We start from the raw sequence: 15749 nt of genomic DNA on the forward strand, positions 1-15749 counted from the left end.
ACAATCCCTACATTGGAAATGATGGACAATGGAAAGCCAACACTTGAATATCTGGAGTTTGTGGAATAAAACCTGCGATGTCCTCATATTGTCCTTAGCATTCGCTAGTATGGTATGACTATAGGTAAAAATAAAAAGTGAGAAGCTCTGCCTCTAGGTATAAACTACTTAAATCTTGCTATAACTCATTAGTTGGCCCATCTGTTGCACTGACGATCATTGTTAATGCAGATGCAAAGGCTACAAAAGAGCTTGAAAAGTGGCCATAGGAAGAGAGAAGGATATCACAGGAGCAAAACAGCTGATTGCTGAAAGGTACTCACAGTGTTGCTGAATCAGCATCTCAGTGTCCAGCTGATCTGTAACCTTATAAATCCATATGCACATCCTTGTATGATCTGTCTACAGTCCACTCTGTCTGTGCTTCACTGTCCTCTTCAGTATAGCGAGCCATCTCATGTTGGAACTGGATCTGCCGCTGTTTACTTGGGTCTATATTGATCCAGTTGTTAGCAATCCATTTGACTCCTTTAGTGACTAGGCAGCCTCCATGTAGTGAGTATTCATCCAAGTCTCCTACCCAGCCTGCAACAAGAAAACCATGAAGTTTGGACAAAAAAGAAAGAGAAATAGAGTCAAGAAACAGGTATATTTTGAAGAAAACAGAGCTGCTAGAAAGGGAATTCTTTCCATTTACTTTGTTACTACTTTAAAACTCAGTGGCCAAGCTGGGCATTAAACTGTGCACTGAAATTCAGCACACAGTTTAATGCACACACGAAAATATTTTTTTATTTCCCAATGTAGTAAGCTAATGATATGATAATGCATCAGGAGTTACAAAATGGACATTAATCAGAAAATGTGCATAAAGAAAATGCTTAATGCACATAAAAACATGATTTATCAGATAAATCATGTTTTCTGCACACAAAAAAAATGTTTTCAGTGCAGAAAATCCCAGCTACAGTTCCTGGCACTGGAACTCCAGCTTCCACCCGTACACTATAAATGTTACTTCACCTCAGGAGTAAAGCTCCTTGCACTAAGAAGCACAAGGTAAACTAACATACCTCTAGCTATTGCAATGATTAGCATGGGAACTGCATAAGAGGGTGCTACTCTGTACACATATTGTGGTGTGCAAAACCAGCTGCATTGACAGTAAAGTGTGTGCACAATGCCAGATGCACCTTATTAAACTGGCCCTTTAATCAAGTGTGAGAAGTCATCCAAAGAAATAGAGTATAAAAGGGTAATAACTTGGCCAACCTGTGGCTCAGCAAAGTTGCTTACCTGTAACAGGTGTTCTTCATGGACAGTAGAACAAACAGCCACACAAGATGATGTCATCTGACAGCACCAGTATGGTCTTTTTTCTCTCCTAGCCCAGAAACTTCTGGAGTTGTTTCTGGGCATTCACAAATGTTCCTACGCTAATTCCTATGCTAATGCCACCACACGCCTCTCCCTCAGTCCATTTTTAAGCTTGTCTTCAACTTCCCAGGGAGGAGGGAGGGATTAAGTGGCTGCTTCTTCTGCTGTCCACAGAGAACACCCGTTATATGTAAGCAACTTCGCTTTCTCTGTGGGCAAACATCACAAAGTAGACACACAAGATGGAACTCCTCAGCTAAGGGCTGTGTTTCTTTCTGTTTACACTTTTTTTTTTTTTGCAACCTGTGGCTATTGTGTGGGAAGTTGGGACTTCATTTTAAAATGATGGTGAATTTTACATGCCCTATGTGCACAAAAGCTGGGAGATACGCAAGTGACTGGGACGTGCGCACGCTGCACAGATTTTAAGAGGCCCTCAGCCACGCACCTATCTCCCAGTACGCGGGTAAAAAAGGTTAGGTGAAAAAGGGGTGGGATGGAGCGGGGTCTGGGTGGGGCATGGGTGGGCCAGGACTGCACCCATGAAATCAGTTACACGTACTAGCGCATGCCGGGATCCCACAATCGCATAACTTGCTTCAGCTATGGACATAATGTAAGTAGTAAAATAAAAAACAAAGGATAGTCAGCAGGATTTTAGGGGTCGGGGCTAGTAGGGTAAAAAGGAGAAAAGTTAGGTAGGGGGTTTAGGAAGTCCACTCCTTTACTGGGGCAAACTGGGAGGGAACTGGGAAATAGGCATATTGCATCTGCGTACGTACCTACTAAAATTACCCTCCCTTACGCGCTTGAGACGGGATTTGCACGCACATGCGAGCATCAATATAAAATCATGTACGCATGTGAATGCAGGTAGCAGATTTTATAACATGCGTGCAAAGACGCACGCATGTTATAAAATCAGCGCATCCATGTGCGTGCACCAGCAAACGTGCACACATTTGTGCACGTGCTTCAGTTTGAACGTTACCGTCTTACTGAGCACATACTGTATCTGCTCAAGATTTCTGTTCCAAACAAAATATCTTGTAAAAGTTTTGATGACCATGTTGCTGCTTTGCAATTGTCTTGTGCTGAAGAAGAGTTTAATGAGCTAATGTTGTGGCAACAGCTCTTAGCTGATGGACCTTTATCAGTTGTGAAATCTGTTAGTTTTATAACATTATACATTTGTAAGGGTGCTTTGAGAAGGTTTCTATGAAGCCAGACTAGTTTGGTGACGGTGAAGAAATAAAGAAATAGAGCACAATAAGATTGCACTAATCAGGCTTGTAGGAATAGGCAAGGCTGCTGAAAGGATAAAAAATATGTTAAATGTCAGCACTGACTTTCGTTTCTGCCTTCTGGGCTCAATTTACAAGAAATCATATGATTTAAGGAATCCAATCTTATTAACATATATGACATACAATTATAATGCCAACCAATTAGGAAAATGTTATGCAAACAAACTAACTCATTGGTGAGTAAATTAGAGGTGGTGATGTATTTCACTGAGAATAATGGCTCAGAAGAGCTGAAGGAAGCCTTTTTCCTTGATGTCTATCTCCACCATCCAAATCCGCAGCGTCAGTTCATCGTGGAGGTAGATGCATCTGATTTTGCGATAGGGGCTGTCCTGAGCCAGTTATCCACTAAAGGCAAACCCTTACCATGTTCCTATTATTCTCGAAAATTCTCTCCGGCAGAGAGAAATTACAGTATCGGCGATAAGGCGCTCCTGGCCATCAAGCTCGCGCTGGAGGAGTGGCGGCAGTGGCTGGAGGGGGCCCAATACCCTGTGATCGTCTATACGGATCACAAGAACCTGGAATCCTTGTGCCAAGCCCAATGCCTTAATTTTCGACAAGCCCAATGGTCGCTCTTCTTTAGCCGGTTCAATTTCCTCCTCCGGTACAGGCCAGCTTCCAAGAACATTAGAGCAGATGCTCTCTCACACATGGCTGAAACAGAGGATAACCCGGATCTGCCCCGTTATATCCTCGATCCAGCCAAAGTCCTTCTTGCAGCATCAGAGGTGGTTCCCATGCATAAGACGGTCGTACCCATTCGCCTGCGCAAGAAGGTGTTGTCATGGGCTCATGACTCGTTGACTGCAGGGCATTCGGGGGTCGCTTGGACCTTAGATCTGCTGACCGAGTATTATTGGTGGCCTCAGGTCAGGAAAGATGTTCGTCTTTATGTCAGCTCCTGCCCGACCTGTGCTCGACAAAAGACGCTGACTGGTCGCCCGTGGGGGCTCCTTCAACCATTGCCTATCCTCACCAAGCCATGGACCCATTTGTCGACCAACTTCATCGTGGACTTGCCACCTTCTGAAGGGAAAACAGTGATATGGGTCACAATCGACAGGTTTTCGAAGATGGCCCACTTCGTCCCCCTCACTAAGTTACCAACGGCACCAGAGCTCGCTAGTCTTTTCGCCCAGCACATCTTTCGCCTACATGGACTTTCTCTCCATATTGCCTCCGACTGGGGCTCACAGTTCATGGCTAAATATTGGAGAGCACTCTGCAAGAAATTTGGGGTCCAGTTGGACTTCATGACTGCCTTTCATCCCCAAGGTAATGGCCAAGCAGAATACACAAACCGGACCTTGAAAGCCTTCCTCCGAGCCTTCATGGGAGACCTACAAGATGATTGGGTGGCTTTACTCCCGTGGGCAGAATTCTCCTACAACCACCATAGGCATTTGGCCACCGGTAGGCCTCCCTTCCAGGTAGTCTATGGGAGACATCTCTGACCTCCTTTGCCTTTGCCATTGGCAGTCCCATCACCAGCCATGCAACTCACAGCCCAACAGCTACACAGCCTCTGCGGCTCTACTCGGGAGAAACTTCAACACATGGCAGTCACAGCAAAAAGATATGCGGACTGTCTGCGACATCCAGCTCCAACATGCCTTCCCGGGGACAAGGTATGGCTAAGTACCAAACATCTTCGCCTGCGGGTTCCTTCGGTGCGCTTGGCTCCGAGGTACATTGGACCATTCCCAATCATGGAACGGGTGGGGGCGGTCTCCTACCGGCTCCGCCTTCCCTCTACGCTCAGGGTTCATAACGTTTTTCATGTCTCATTGCTCAAGCCGTTGGTCTTGTCCGTCTTCCATAACAGGATTCCTGAATCCACCGCTCCCGTGGCCCAGGGGGACACAGTCTACCAAGTAAAGGACGTCTTCGATGTACGGTTCCACCATCGTAGATGGGAGCACCTCCTTTCCTGGGAGGGCTACGGCCCCGAAGAGAATACGTGGGAACCGGCCTCTAACATCCTTGACAAGGGGCTGCTCCGCCAGTTCCACCTGGATCATCCTGCTAAGCCCAAGCCCCCGGGAAGAGGGTGTGTGGGGGGGGTACTGTTATGGTCCTGGGCCGTGCCCCTGTCCCTTCACTTACCTCGGGGCTGGCCCGGGCCGCTGAAATGCCTCCCCGGCCGGCAAAGCTCGTCCCGGCTTCTGCGGCGGTGCTCCCTCTTCGAGGGAGACGCTGTTGATCCTCCACGCCTGGCCCCACCCCTAGGCGCGCGCGCAGGGGCTCAGGATTTAAAGGGGCCAGCGCGGGAAGAGTAAGAACGGCCCTCAGATGACATCAGACGCTGCAGGGGTATTTAAACCCTGCAGCTAGGCCTATACTTTGCCTTGCAACAAGGTTCACTCTTTGTTGAGAGTTACTAGTTGCTGCTTCTGACTTCGGCTTTCGACTACTGGCTTCTGACTTTGGCTTCCATCCACTGGCTTCTGACTTCGGCTTTCATCCAGGAGGCCTCGCCTAAGTCCAAGCGGCTCGGGTCCTCACGAGCTCCTCTTGGGGGGACCACGGGCTTCCAGTGGTGAAGTTCCAGTTAGCCTCCTGGCTTCAGCTCTACTCTTCTCTATCCTCTGGAACGCTTCTTCGACACCGACCCACAGGAGACCGCACGTAAGTCCAAGCGGCTCAGGTCCTCACAGGCTCCTCCTGGGGGGACCTCGGGATTCCAGTGGTGAAGATCCCTCTGGTCTCCTGTCCTGTGCCGCCTCCCAGCTTCGACTTCTCTGTGGGTCTTCCCACGGCGTGTCATCATCTGTCCCAGCCGGCTCAGGGGTCCACAAATCCAACAGCTGTTATATGGAAGTTTCATTAATTGTTGAAATCTCATTGTGGTGATGGCATTTTAACTGGAGGTTTTAAATTGTAAAGACCTTTCATAAATTTGGCTACTAATGGATGATGGGAGAATGGGTGCCCTTCTTCATCTTGAGTTGATGGTAAGCTGCAATGGCGCTTAGATGTACTCTCACCGAGTTAGAGTCATCCTCCCCCCGCGCCGCCGGTGCCTTGGCAGCTGCGGACACCAGCGGGGCTAAAATGGCGGCCGCTCCCGCCAAAGCAACAGATATTTTCAAGTGCAAATCAAAGACGTTATGTCAGAAAAAATAAACCTTCAAACAGGAGTACCACAAGGTTCAGCCCTATCGGCCATACTCTTCAACATATATCTCTTACCACTATGTCACCTACTGGCTGGTCTAGGCATCACTCATTATATATACGCTGATGATATCCAATTAATACTACCCATTGATGACACTATTGAAAAAACATTAAAAATAGCAAATATGTACCTAGATATCATCAAACAACTACTAAACCAAATGGAGCTAGTAATTAATATTGAGAAAACAGAATTTATACATTTAGAACGAAAAGACACGCAGATCGTTCAAAAAACAATAATACTCAACAACAACCAAAAAATAGAGTTAGCTGACAAAGTACGGAACCTAGGGGTAATAATTGACATGGAACTAAGCTTAAAACAACACATATCTTTAAAAGTAAAGGAAGGTTACGCTAAAATCATGGTGCTTAGAAGACTTAAACCTCTTCTAACAACCGCCAACTTCAGATCAGTACTACAAGCGCTGATTTTTGCAAGTACTGATTACTGTAACGCCCTCCTACTAGGCTTACCATACACTTCGTTAAGACCGCTACAAATATTGCAAAACACAGCCGCTAGAATCTTAACCGGCAAAAGCAAAAGAGATCACATCACAGAAACCCTGGCAGAATTACACTGGCTCCCCATTGAACAAAGAATTCAGCACAAAACACTAAGCACCATACACAAATTAATACATAATGAAAAAGCAGATTGGCTGAACACAGCCCTTCGCGTACACGTTCCAAATAGAAACCTGAGATCAGCCAACAAAGCACTCCTCACCATTCCATCAATCAAAACAGCAAGGCTTACACAGGTAAGAGAGAGAGAGTTATCCTTGGCAGGACCCGTACTATGGAACTCCATGCCATTGGTGATAAGACTACAAAGTAACAACAAAACCTTTAGAAAAAATCTAAAAACATGGTTCTTTAAACTAGCTTATCAGAAAGAGAAAGGAGAATAGTGCCCAGGGGAAAGCAGGTAGAAACAAACAAACAGGTGAACAACAAACACATAACCAACATCAATATGTGTATAATTTTATTTAGCTTAAGTTTCATTTTTAAGATCAGCAATAAAAGGTAAAAGTACAATGATAAAGGTAATCTCATAGTCTAAACCAATACAAGGTGAATTGGACATGATTTATTACACTTACCAATTAATATTATTATAAACTATGTTACCGATCCTTAATGGCACCTATGTAACTTAAAATACGTTAGAATTATTTTTATGTGCCTTAATGTAAACCGTTGTTAAAATAAATAAATAAATAAATAAATAAAATAAAGCTGACCCTAGTGAACCTAAAATGGCGCACGTTCCCACGCTCCGCGGGAACGGGTTGGCACCTGAAGACTGTAAGTCCCCAAATGCTCCGGTCATCTTTTGGACCCTCACCAGGACCCTGCCCGGGGCCGCAGAGACTCCCTCGCCTCCGGAGAGGCAATTAGAACACAAATTGTCCCGGGACAGTCGTGCCTGCGCGGCGCCGCAGACCCTACAAGCAGCCCGACGCGGCATGCTGCAGTGAAAAACGGCACCCGAAAATTGCTTGGAAAGCGGCGAAAATGGCGCGCAAGCACCCCCAACTCGACCGGAAGGGAAGGAGAATCAAGCCCCGACAGGACACACAAAAAATAAATATTTTATTTTTAGCTTTTTTTTTTTTTTTAAATATACTCCCCCAATAGCCTCCGGGTCCTGGACCAACTGGGGGGAGTGAGCCAGACTCCCCGGTATCACCCCCAGTCATGAATTCAAGCTGGCAGGAGGGTGAAGCACCCCACACCTCAGCGGCCTCAGAAACCAGGGGGGATGGTCCCCTCAGGACCTCACAACCCCCTGGGAGGCGGGCGACTGAACCTGCAGGCAAACCACTGCGGTCCTATATCTTATTCTAACTTTATCTTTCTTTTTACCCAGCTAACAATACTATCTAGAACTGAAAACTAGGCCTCAGCACAGACTGTAGGTTTTGCACCTCCTCCACCTGCTAGGAGACAGAAGAATACTGCCAAACTGTAGGTGGCACCAGCCTAGATAAGGCGGAGTTTTGTTTATTAAACTTCTGTCTCCATCTGCTAGAGGGGGGCAAAACCCAGGAGTCTGGACTGATCCGGGTACGAACAGGGAATAGCAAATTAAAATACTATTTCAAATCATAAAACTAAAAAATAGGCAGATTTAAACAAACGGGTCTTGAGAAGACCTTTGAACTTTTTAAGAGAGTCACATTTTAGTATTTCGAGTGGGAGGAGATTCCAGAACATAGGTCCAGCAATGGAGAAAGAGCATTCGCGTGTAATATAGAAGTGTGCTGCTTTTGGTGAGGGGACTTCGAGAAGGAGGTGTTGTGATGAGCGTTGAGAACGAGTAGGTTGGTAAAATTTGAGTAAGGAGTTGGCCCATGTACAAGAGACATCATTCAGAAGTTTATATATTATCGTTCCCAGTTTATATTTGATGCATTCGGATATGGATAGCCAATGGAGATGAATTATAGTTGGTGTAATGTGATCTGAGCGTTTTGTGTCAGACAGGAGTCATGCACCCGAATTGATTAAGAGTTGGATAGGTCGTAGAGTCGCAGCAGGAAGACCAATGATTAAAGCTGACATGGTTCGATGTTGTCTTTTTCAATGTTTTCCCTTTGTTGATGTGAATCTATTTTTTGCATGGCTGACAAGAGAGGAGAGAATTGTGTCCATTCATGAAGCGGATAAAATTAAACTGAGGGAGAGGCACATGGTAGTGTTATCACATGATCTCCAATCCATGCCCAAAAAGAACTCCAGAAGATTCTGGGCTAGGAGAAAATAAAAGACCAAATTGGCAGCGTTGGATTATGTCACCCATCTTGGTATCTGCTTTGTGATGCTTGCCCAGGAAGAATAGCCATAGAGCTTGTATTATGGTGCTGGCCATCCAGGTTTGAAGTCCCCATTCATCAGGCTGGTTGGAACTGAATGCATTGCAGAGATGGTGCATGTAGGCCTAGGAAGGGAAGACAACTGTCTCAAGAGAAGGTACCCCCCCAGCCCTCAAACTGGCAAGAGTTCCCCAGAGCCACCCAGGCATGCTCTTTGGGGACGGAATTTTTAAAATGGAGGATGAAAAAGGGGAAAAAAACAAAAAAGGGTAATAACTATAATGTTGTTCCTTCTCTTGTCTTCCATTTGGACATCCAGGTCCTACAAATAAGCTGCCATACTATCCTTTCCTGAAGTGGCTGCACATATAGTTCTCAAGGGCATATTGGTATTGCTATATAATAATCCAATTAAGCAAAATTGCTTACCTTGTAATAGGTGTTATCCCAGGACAGCAGGATGTAGTCCTCACATATGGGTGACATCAGTAATAGAGCCCTATGTACGGAAAACTTCTTTCAAAGTTTCTATGAAACTTTTGACTGGCACCAGAATGCCTACTGAGCATGCCCAGCATGCCATGATATTCCTGGCCACAGGGGTCTCCCTTCAGTCTGTTTTGTAGCAATTAGCATTAGCCAAAAAATAAAATAATAAAACGTATCGGACCCAACTCCGCGGGGTGGCGGGTGGGTTTCGTGAGGACTACATCCTGCTGTCCTGGGATAACACCTATTACAAGGTAAGCAATTTTGCTTTATCCCAGGACAAGCAGGATGCTAGTCCTCACATATGGGTGATTAGCAAGCTGGAGGCTGAGTCATTTTGTATTGAAGCAAACTTGCAGTCTTATTGATGGAAATGAGTCAGCCGAAGATCACAGCAGGATGGATGTAGAAGGAGTTGGGATTAAACTGGAAACAAGTTCTTTAAGACAGATTGTCCATAGGCTGAATCTTGTCTTCCTTTTTTGTCTAAACAGTAGTGAGCTGCAAAGGTGTGAAGAGAACTCCATGTTGCTGCTTTACAAATGTCCAGAATAGGTACAGAGCGAAGGTGTGCTACTGAGGTTGACATTGCTCTGACTGAATGTGCTTTTACTCGCCCTTGAAGAGTAAGGCTTGCTTTCTCATAACAAAACTGTATGCAATCTGCTAACCAGTTTGACAAAGTATGTTTACCCACTGCTCTACCTGGTTTATTTGGATCATAGGATACAAATAGTTGACTGGATTTCCTGTGGACTGTTGTGCGGTTTAAGTAGAAGGATAGCGCACGTTTACAGTCCAAGGTGTGTAAGGCTCTTTCTCCCTGGTGGGAATGAGGCCTAGGAAAGAATGTTGGTAGAACTATGGATTGGTTCAAATGAAATTCCGTGACTATTTTTGGAAGGAATTTGGGATGAGTACGGAGGACTACTCTGTCATGTAGGAATTTTGTAAAAGGTTCGTATGTGACAAGAGCTTGTAGTTCACTGACTCTTCTAGCTGATGTAATGGCTATGAGAAATACAGTTTTCCATGTAAGATATTTAAGGTCACAGGTATCTATGGGTTCAAAAAGAGAACGCATAAGCCTGGCTAAAACCACGTTCAGATCCCATTGTATGCTTGGTGAATGAACTGGAGGCTTAATGTGAATGAGGCCTCTCATAAATTTAGCGACGAGAGGCTGTGTAGAGATAGGTGCGTCTCCCAGCTTGTTATGGTAAGCTGAGATTGCACTCAAATGTACTCTTACAGATGAAGTCTTAAGACCAGAGTCTGAAAGATGGTATAGGTAGTCTAGTAGTGAGGTAGTGGGGCAAGTGAAAGGATCTAAAGATTTCTGAGTGCACCACAAAGTAAACCGTTTCCATTTGTAGGAATAATTCTTTCTAGTGGAAGGTTTACGTGACGCTATCAGCACTTGAGATATAGTGGTTGGAAGGTTAAGTGGTTGTAAGATCAAGCTTTCAACATCCATGCCGTCAGGGACAGGGATTGAAGGTTGGGATGGCGCAACTGACCCTGTTCCTGAGTTATGAGATTGGGAGCTACTCCCAGGCGAATTGGATCCCTGACTGAGAGATCTAGAAGTGTGGGAAACCATACTTGTCGAGGCCAATATGGGGCTATGAGTATCATGGTCCCCTTGTCCTGTTGTAGCTTCACTAGAGTTTTTGTTATGCGTGGTATCGGTGGATACGCATATAACAGGCCTGAATTCCAATGGCGAGCAAAGGCGTCCCTTGGTAGGCTGTTCTGCTGTCGGAGGAGAGAGCAGTAATCGTTTACTTTGTAGTTCAGGTGGGATGCAAAGAGATCTATTGTTGGTTGACCCCAGCGTTGAAAGATCTTGGTTGCTATCGCTGGATCTAGGGACCACTCGTGTGGTTGGAACTGACGGCTGAGGCGATCTGCTACTACGTTGTGGATGCCCGCTAGGTAAGTGGCCTGTAGAAGAATTGAGTGTGTCAGGGCCCAGTCCCAAATCTGTGCTGCTTTTTGACAAAGGAGGTAGGAACCTGTTCCCCCTTGTTTGTTGATGTACCACATAGCTACTGTGTTGTCCGTTTGGATCAGAACAGTCTTGTGTGAAAGGCAGTCCTTGAACGCATGTAGCGCATAGCGTATAGCTCGAAGCTCCAGGAAGTTTATTTGGAAGGAGGCTTTGAGTTTTGTCCATGTGCCTTGTGTCTTTAGATGACCAATGTGTGCTCCCCAACCTAAGGTGGATGCATCTGTAGTTAAAGTCACTTGTGGAACTGGTTGCTGGAAAGGTAGGCCTTTGAGCAAGTTGGTCATTGATGTCCACCAGAGAAGGGAAGAACCCAGATCTGATGTTATCTGAATGGGAGTGGACAACGGTTGAATGGCCTGAATCCATTGAGATTTGAGTGTCCATTGCAGTAGTCTCATGGTCAGTCTGGCCATGGGAGTTACATGAACTGTGGAGGCCATGTGTCCCAGTATGGTGAGGCACTGATGAGCTGTAACTCGAGACTGATTGCGAAACGAGTGCGTCAGGAGGACGAGTGTTTGAGCACGGTCTTTTGGAAGAAAAGCTTTTGCTATGACGGTGTTTAAATCTGCACTATGAATTGTAGTAGGTGAGATGGTGTGAGGTGGGATTTCTGGTAGTTGATGAGAAATCCCAAGGAGTGAAGTAATTGGACTGTGAGCTTGAGGGATTTGAGAGCTCCTTCTTGTGTTGTACTCTTGATGAGCCAATCGTCCAGATTAGGGAATACATGCACTCTTTGTTTGTGAAGATGTGCCACCGCCACTGCAAGGCACTTTGTGAATACTCGAGGTGCTGAGGCAAGGCCGAATGGTAGCACTCGGTATTGAAAGTGTTGTCCTTCGATCAGAAATCGCAGGTACTGGTGATGAGGAGGAAAGATGGGAATGTGAGCGTAGGCGTCTTGAAGATCCAGAGAGCAGAGCCAATCCCCTTTTTGAAGAAGAGGTAACATGGTGCCTAACGATACCATCCTGAATTTTTCTTTTTTGAGAAACTTGTTGAGATTTCTGAGGTCTAGGATAGGACGTAGACCTCCGGTTTTCTTTGGAATGAGGAAATATCGGGAGTAGAATCCTCTGCCCCACTGAGGCCTGGGAACTAGTTATATGGCCCTGGCTCTCAGAAGGGTGGATAATTCTGCTTGTAGGATGTTTGAGTGATGGTTCACTGTCCAAGATGAAAGAGGAAGATTGTCGTTTGGTACAGTGAGAAAATCCAATCGGTACCCTTGAGATGTAATTGAGAGTACCCATTGGTCTGTTGTGATGGAGGTCCAAGTATGATGGTAATAAGCTATGCGTCCTCCGACTGGTAAGTGTGGAAGAGGATTTTGGTAGGGGCTTCTGCTCTCTGGTTGAACTTCAAAAGCCTGAAGTAGATGTAGTCTGGGCAGGCGGTTGGGGCCTAGTAGGCCTTTGGCGGACTTGAGAACGCTGAGTGGGGCGTGGTTGCCTGGCTCGGCCTGCTGGAGGATAGTAACGCCGAGGGCGATAGTAAGGTCTCCTTATGTCTCTTCTAGGAGGCCTCCTAGAAGATTGATATGTGTCCTGAGGAATTAGAGAAAGTTGCTTCAGGGTTTCAGTATGGTCTTTGATGGTCGCCACCGCCTCCTTGACCTTGTCTCCAAAAAGGTTTTCACCAAGACAAGGTAGGTCGGCCAATCTTTCTTGGACTTCTGGCCTTAGTTCAGAAGATTTTAACCAGGCCCATCTGCGAGCCGTAATACCTGAGGCTGATAACCGGGAAGCCGTCTCGAAAGTGTCATATGTGGCACGCACTTCGTGCTTGCCCGCTTCTAGGCCTTTGTGCACGAGATTTAAGAAACCCTCTTGGAACTGTTCTGGAAGTTCTTGAGTGAGACCTTCTACCTGTTTCCATAAATTGCGCTGGTACTGGTTCATGAATAGTTGGTAAGAGTTAATTCTGGAAACCAGCATTGCACCTTGAAAAATTTTTCTGCCCAGACTGTCCAGGAAACGACTGTCTTTTCCTGGAGGTGTGGAAGCATGTGTTTTAAGCCTCTTGGCCTTCTTTTGGGCTGATTCAACTACCACCGATTGGTGTGGTAGTTGAGATTTTTGAAAGCCGGGTATGGGTTGGAGGAGATATGTGGCATCTGCTCGATTGTTAACTGCCGCCACTGATCCAGGGTGTTCCCACATCCGGTACATTAGCTCTTGAAGAACTTCGTGTACTGGAATAGCTAATATCTCTTTAGGAGGATCAACGAATTGTAGCACCTCCAAAGTTTTCTGCCTGGTATCCAGCTCAGAAAGAAGTGAGAATGGTATGGTTTCTGACATATCTTTAATGAAGTTAGAGAAGGAAAGATCCTCCGGTGGTGATTTCCTTCTATCTTCTGGTGGTGAAGGTTGAGATAAGATATCTTCATCAGATGAGACATCTTCCCCAGAGTCAGTACCAGTGTCCACTGGGTGACCTGATGGTCCAAGAGGTTTGAAGGGAATGCCAGGCAGCTGTGGTGATTTTGGCCTCACAGGTGGAATAACGCCTGATGGATCAGGTAATGGCTCTGAAAAAGTATCCTGATCCAGATCATGAGGTGTACCAGAGAAAACCTGGATTAAAGAGTCCAATTTATCCATTAAAGGCTGGAATATGGAAACTTCCTGTCCTGGCATCGATGGAATCATCGGTGCTGGCATGGGCATCGGCATCGATGGCATCGAAGGTCCATGCGTAGGAATAGGTGGAATCGGCATCGACGGCATCGATGGTGTTCTTGATGGAATGGTGGGAATCGGCATCGAGGGTACCGGTGCCGGAACGGGCGATGTCATTGGTGTCGGGAGCGATATTCCTGTCGATACCGGAATCGGTGTCGATGGCATCGCTGGCGTAGAAGGTTGAGGCCTTGGTATCGCCTCGAGGAACGCTTCCCGTACCGCTTGACGTATGTATACATCAAGTTCTGCCCGCATGGATGGTGAGAACAGAGCACCCATGGGGGGAGGCGGAATTGGCGATGCCGGTACCTTCTCAGGGCCCTGTGAAGGTACGGTTCCCTGCGCCGGAATCGGTGGGGATCGCCCTGTCGATGGCTCCGAAGCCTGAACCTCGAGCCGAGGTTTCTTAGTTGTCAATCCGACGTCTGTCGATGGCTCACCGGGAATCGTGGCAGTAGTCACCGTATGCGGCCTACGATGCCGATGCTTCTCCTTTTCCCGGGCTTTCTCACTACCTGATGTCGACGCCCTTGACGATGGAGAGGGGGAGGAAAGAGGGGCATCTCCCGACTCACCTGGTAGACGTTTTTTAAACACCACCTTTCGAATCGACCCAGCCGGAGACGATTGTGCTGACGAAGATGGTGCAGGCAAAAGCTGTATTTTGAACAACTGTTCCATTTTTTCGAGGCGAAGGCGACGGCCTTTTGATGTCATGGTGGCACATAAGGGACAAGCCTTAACATCATGATCCTGACCCAGACAGAGGACACAATCCTGGTGAGGGTCGGTAATGGACATGTTCCTAGTGCATTTAGGGCACTTTTTAAACCCCGTAGCCATTGTGGGCCAGACAGCCGTCGACGACCGATGACTAGGGAGTAAAAATCTGATGAAAAAATGGACGGAACCGCGAAGAAGGTAAAACTTACCGCGATGGTTATACTAAGGGGAGACCCCTGCGGTAGAAGTTTTCTAAACCTTTTTGAAGTTTTAAAGTTGTGGAGAATTCTCCACAGGACTCCTAGGAGCAGTTAGCGAGGCTAACTGCTCCGCGGAAAAAAGAAGACTGAAGGGAGACCCCTGTGGCCAGGAATATCATGGCATGCTGGGCATGCTCAGTAGGCACTCTGGTGCCAGTCAAAAGTTTCATAGAAACTTTGAAAGAAGTTTTCCGTACATAGGGCTCCATTACTGATGTCACCCATATGTGAGGACTAGCATCCTGCTTGTCCTGGGATAATTAGTATTACCACCTCATTTGCACACTAAAGTGATAGGAACTCTGGAGACAGGGGTACCTTTCCCATTGGACAGGTAATTGTACCAGAAAACTGCAGTTCCCAGCTGGGGTTTCACTCTCAGGTTGCCTTTATCACAATGCTTCCGTGTGTCTCGCAGATCAACATCATTCTGGATCAGGGACTGAAAGAAACAGACACAGGATGGTGATAATTTACTATTACCTCAAGAGACTTTGGGTTTTGCAGAACTTTATCCTCCCATTTACTCTGTGTTCCACTTTACCTGTTCACATGAATATACTTTCATTCACAATAATTAAAAAAAACTGTTTGAAGAGTTTCTTTTTTCTACCAGAGATTGTTTTTTATTGTTTTAAATTTATGTCTGGCATAGATCACAAGCTTTGCTAGGCCACTTTCTTCTCTGTCAGTGTTTCCCAATCCTGTTTTGGAGGCACACCTGGATAGCTACAATGAGTATGCATGAGACAGATTGCATACATTTCCTATCTCATGCATATTTATTATGGATATCTTGAAATTCAGACTGGTTAGGTGTGTCTCCAGGACAGAGCTGAAAAACACTGTTCTGTATTATTCATTTTGTTTCATTG

General features: G+C 46.1%; 1 protein-coding gene across 2 annotated transcripts in view; it reads right to left on the reverse strand.

The window, feature by feature from the left end:
• Nucleotides 1–15749, reverse strand: part of P4HTM (prolyl 4-hydroxylase, transmembrane) — a 104492-nt gene that overhangs the window by 27371 nt on the left and 61372 nt on the right. The window contains exons 8-9 of one of the 2 annotated variants that reach the window (XM_029601267.1): nucleotides 15193–15316; nucleotides 324–585 (exon numbers count right to left, since the gene is read on the reverse strand). In XM_029601267.1, coding sequence (XP_029457127.1) covers nucleotides 368–585; nucleotides 15193–15316 — 342 coding nt within the window. In that variant the 3' untranslated portion in view covers nucleotides 324–367. Of the gene's footprint in view, nucleotides 1–323; nucleotides 586–15192; nucleotides 15317–15749 lie in introns of those variants that run through there. The other variant, XM_029601268.1, reaches the window with a different exon arrangement.

This window comes from Rhinatrema bivittatum, chromosome 4 (genome assembly GCF_901001135.1).
Source record: "Rhinatrema bivittatum chromosome 4, aRhiBiv1.1, whole genome shotgun sequence".
In the NCBI taxonomy this organism is placed as follows: domain Eukaryota; kingdom Metazoa; phylum Chordata; class Amphibia; order Gymnophiona; family Rhinatrematidae; genus Rhinatrema; species Rhinatrema bivittatum.